General features: G+C 35.4%; 1 protein-coding gene across 1 annotated transcript in view; it reads left to right on the top strand.

Annotated features, from left to right (window-relative positions):
- The window catches only part of LOC126401176 (ras-related protein Rab-8B), a 28,226-nt gene that overhangs the window by 13,130 nt on the left and 10,170 nt on the right, over positions 1–4,926 (top strand). Inside the window, exons 4-5 of the mRNA XM_050062322.1 lie at positions 2,459–2,536; positions 2,673–2,762. Of these exons, the coding sequence (XP_049918279.1) occupies positions 2,459–2,536; positions 2,673–2,762 (168 nt within the window). The remainder of the gene's footprint in view (positions 1–2,458; positions 2,537–2,672; positions 2,763–4,926) is intronic.

Genomic DNA, 4,926 nt, shown 5'->3' with positions numbered 1-4,926 from the left:
TTAAAAAAAAAAAAAAAAAAAAAGACTAATGGTGTAACGGTACACACAAGTCACGGTTCGGTACAACGGGAAAAAGCAACAAAATGTCACACATGTATTACACTTTGAATAAATAGTTGAAGCCGGGCTCCTCTACTCCGGCATATGGGCGCATAGATGTGGATATGTATATGCCAATTGCTGCGGTGATGTTTTTGGCCTGTCTGTGTTCATGTCAAGAGGCTGCTTAAAAGCAGCGGGGATAAGTTGTTGCACACAAGTTGTTTTGTGGAGGGACAGTTTGTTTGAACAGCTTGTCATGCACACGTGCTGTAGTCTACTAGAACATGTAGACACATAAAGAGATGAGTCATATTTGTATTTATATATATATTTATATATGTTTATTTTATTATTATTTTTATTATTATTAACCTTTATTTAACCAGGAAGATCCCATTGAGATTAACAACCTCTTTTTCAAGGGAGACCTGGCCAAGATAGGCAGCAGCAAGTATGAAACACAGTTACAAATTACACAGATAAAACACAAACAAATAGTATTGAATTTACAAGCAGATTATGAAAAACAAGTACATGTAGTGGAGTCGGCCTCAAGTATTCTTAGTTTGGATTTAAAGGCGCTCAAAGAAATTAACCCTGTTAGTTTCCAGTCATTTTGCAACGTATTCCATGCTGAAGGTGCAGAGTAGACAAAAGCCTTTTTACCCAATTCAGTACGGGCATATGGAACAGAAAGCAACAAGTAGTCTTACGAACGAAAGGAGTAAGGACCAGCACTTCTCTGTGCAATTAAGGAACAAATGTAGGAAGGCAGTAGACCAAGTAATGCCTTATATATAAAAGTATACCAATGACTGAGCCTTCGGGTGGCCAGAGCAGCCCATCCAACCCGAGAGTATAACTCACAGTGGTGTGTCAATGGTTTACAATTAGTAATGAACCTCAGAGAAGCGTGGTAGACAGTGTCAACCATATGAAGACATTTAGCAGACGCATTCATATATAAAAGATCTCCATAATCCAACACTGGTAAAAAGGTAGCAGCAACAAGTCGCTTTTTTGCATTAAAAGAAAAACATAGCTTATTTCGAAAGTAAAAACCCAGTTTTATCCTCAGCTTCTTCACTAATTTCTCTATATGCGGCTTGAAAGTGAGGGAGGCATCAATCAAAACACCCAGGTATTTATACTCGTGAACCACCTCTATTTCATTTCCCTCGAGAGTGGTCACTGAGGGGATAATTTGTGGCCTCTTCCTAGAATTAGAGAACAGCATAAGCTTAGTCTTGTCTGCATTGAGAACAAGTTTCAGCTGAAGTAATGAGTGCTGGACAGCAACAAAGGCTTTCTGCAGGGATTCAATGGCCTGAACAAGAGTTGATCCACAGCAGTAAATAATTGTGTCATCAGCATAGAAATGCAAATTAGCATTTTTCACATTTATACCCAAATCATTGATATAAATAATGAATAAAAGGGGACCTAATACAGAGCCCTGCGGCACCCACTTGTGGACAGTAACAATATCAGAACACAGGCCATCATATTTAATGCACTGAGTCCTATTACTGAGTTAATGCACTGAGTCCTATTACTGAGATAGTTGGTGAACCAAGTAACTGCTTGCTCCGAGAGTCCTAATTGCAAGAGTCTAAGTTTTAAAATATCGTGGTCAACTGTGTCAAACGCTTTTGACAAATCAATAAAAAGAGATGCACAATGTTGTTTCTTGTCAAGTGCAACAGAAATGTCATTTACCACCTTCATTGCTTGTAATGGTACTATGCTTTTTCCTGAAGCCTGATTGATATTTCGATAAAATGGTGTTAGAATGTAAAAACACCTTAACTTGCTCACTCACAAGAGCGTCAAGAACTTTGGCCAGCACTGATAAATTAGATATTGGTCTATAATTAGTTAAAATCGCTGGGTCACCCCCTTTTAATAAAGGGAGAACAAAAGCAGATTTCCATACAGAGGGAATCTCATTCTTCTCCACTGTAAGATTAAAAAGGAATGCAAGAGGCTCTGCTACAAAATCAGCTGCCAGGTTCAAAAAGTAAGGATTGATTAAATCAGGTCCAGAGGATTTTCTGGGATCTAAATCTTTAAGGGCTTTATGAACTTCTTGAACAGAGAAGGGTACAAAGTTGATGTATAGATAAATATATAAAAATATAAAAAAAAATATCCTGAGGAGTTCAGTGAAACAAAAGAATCTATGAATAATTAAAAAAATATTTACAGAGAATTTAAAAGACGAACAGCAGAGAGAATAAAAGATTTTAATCAGCGGTTAGTTTTACAGGCAGGTGAAACATAACGATAAGGAGCCTGTGTGTGTGTGATTGTGTGTGTGATTGTGTGTGCATGTGTGTGTGTGTGGCACTTCCTGTGGTGATGTCACAGCGTACATCACTTCCTCTGCACTCACTTCCTGTCTCTTGTTTTCCAGGGCATCATGCTGGTGTATGACATCACCAACGAGAAGTCTTTTGATAACATCAGGAACTGGATACGCAACATTGAGGAGGTAAGCCCCGCCTCCTTTCATGACATGACATTATCACGTCACAGAGAGGTCATGTGACAGAGGCCAGGTCACAGAGAGGTCATGTGAAAGAGGCCAGAGGTCATGTGACAGTAATGACGTCCATGTTTGTTTTCAGCATGCGTCTTCAGACGTGGAGAGAATGATTCTGGGAAACAAATGTGACATGAACGACAAGAGACAAGTGTCCAAGGAGAGAGGAGAGAAGGTCTGTACATTTCCTTTTATCATAGATATTATTAACAAACTTTATTTGTATAATAAGAGAAACAGGACAATGTGTTATATATTAAACTTTATTAATGGAACACTTTTCTTAACTTTCTTGACAAAGTGATTTAAATTGACACAAACCAAAACATGATTAGAATCCCCGCCTGTGGTTGTATGACTCCGCCCACCAGTCCACCCTGTGGTTGTATGACTCCGCCCACCAGTCCAGTGTCTCTGACAGTCTCCATTCATGTCAGTGAAAACATGGATGCTTCACACACAGAAGATCTATACAATCAGCACAGTTTCAAGATTAGAGTCACCAATTCAGTATCTGACCAAATGTCTCTCCTTCTGTTCCTGAGATATGACGTTAAAACATGATGATGTCACAGTCAAGCTGACCTTTGACCTTTTGACCTTCATTATTTTATCCTGTTAGACATTTGTGTCAAGTTTGGTCAGAATTAGTGGATGAATTCTTCAATTATGGACAAAACATGTTTTGTGTAGTCACACTGCACTGACCTTTGACCTTTTGACCTTCATGAGTTTATCCTATTAGACATTGGTGTGAAATTTTGTTAGAAAGTCATAGTATGCTATGTTGAAAAAATTCAGAGTATAGTATTTCGAAAAAAGTCACAGCTGTTATCATTAATCATACTTCTACTGTTATTATACACATATGATTATTGTCACATATGTATACTAGGGATGTAACGATATGGAAAATTTGATATCTTGATTATAGTGACCAAATTATCACGGTAAACGATAATATTGCGATATTTTTTTAAGCGCTATAAAATATCCAAAAAATAGGTACATTGAAATAACTTCACTAAATCTTGTAACTTCCTTATCATACTAAAATGTTAACTGCCAAAATCTTATATTAAAATGAAACTTTCACATTAAAGGGGCAAGGGATTGGCACAGCAACAGAAAAATTTATTTTAAATTAACAAAATATGTAAACACATTACAGTAACAAAGTTTATTTATCTGGTGCATTTTAACAGTCAGCAAAATATGTAAACAATTTATATATTATTTATTTATTAGCACGAGAGGAAAAATATATATAAAACAAAACAATGCAAGAGTAGAACAAAAAACATACAGTATATAGAATAGATATCACAAATGTGCAGGAGAAACCAAAAAAACCCTAAGGGCAATGGTCATCATTACACAGAATAATTCACACATTAGAAGTGTGCATGTGAGTCAGAGGATTACCTGTATGACAAAAGGAGTGTATGCTCTCGGTCAAAGGTTGACACGGCAGCGTTTTATGTTGTTTCCTTGAGCTTATGTCGAGAAGGGGATTTTTCCTTATCCGCTGTGAGGGTCCTAAGGACAGAGGGATGTCGTATGCTGTAAAGCCCTGTGAGGCAAATTGTGATTTGTGATATTGGGCTTTATAAATAAAATTGAATTGAATTGAAAAAAATCATAGTATAGTTATGTGGAAAAAATTCATGTTATAACATTTCGAAAAAAGTCATAGTATAACGTTTCGAAAAAAAGTTAGTATAGTTTGACTAAAAAAGTCAGTATAGTATGTCGAAAAAATTCATAGTATAGTATGTTGAAGAAAAGTCATAGTATAGTATGTCCAAAAAAGTCATAGTATAGTATGTCCAAAAAAGTCACAGTATAGTATGTCTTAAAAAGTCATAGTATAGTATGTTGAAAAAATTCGTAGTATAGTATGTCAAAACAATTCATAGTATAGTATGTTGAAAAAATTCATAGTATAATCTGTCCAAAAAAGTCATAGTTTAGTATGTCGAAAAATTCATAGTATAGTATGTCCGAAAAATTCATATTATAGTATGCTGAAAAAATTCATAGTATAGTCTGTCCAAAAAAGTCATAGTATAGTATGTCCAAAAAAGTCATAGCATAGTATGTCCAAAAAATTCATATTATAGTATGTTGAAAAAATTCATAGTATAATCTGTCCAAAAAAGTCATAGTTTAGTATGTCGAAAAATTCGTAGTATAGTATGTCCGAAAAATTCATAGTATAGTATGTCCAAAAAATTCATATTATAGTATGTTGAAAAAGTTCATAGTATGGTATGTTGAAAAAATTCATAGTATAGTCTGTCTAAAAAAGTCATAGTATAGTATGTCCAAAAAAGTCA

This window comes from Epinephelus moara, chromosome 1, assembly GCF_006386435.1.
Source record: "Epinephelus moara isolate mb chromosome 1, YSFRI_EMoa_1.0, whole genome shotgun sequence".
NCBI lineage: Eukaryota > Metazoa > Chordata > Actinopteri > Perciformes > Serranidae > Epinephelus > Epinephelus moara.
This window is presented reverse-complemented; position numbering and strand designations above follow the sequence as displayed.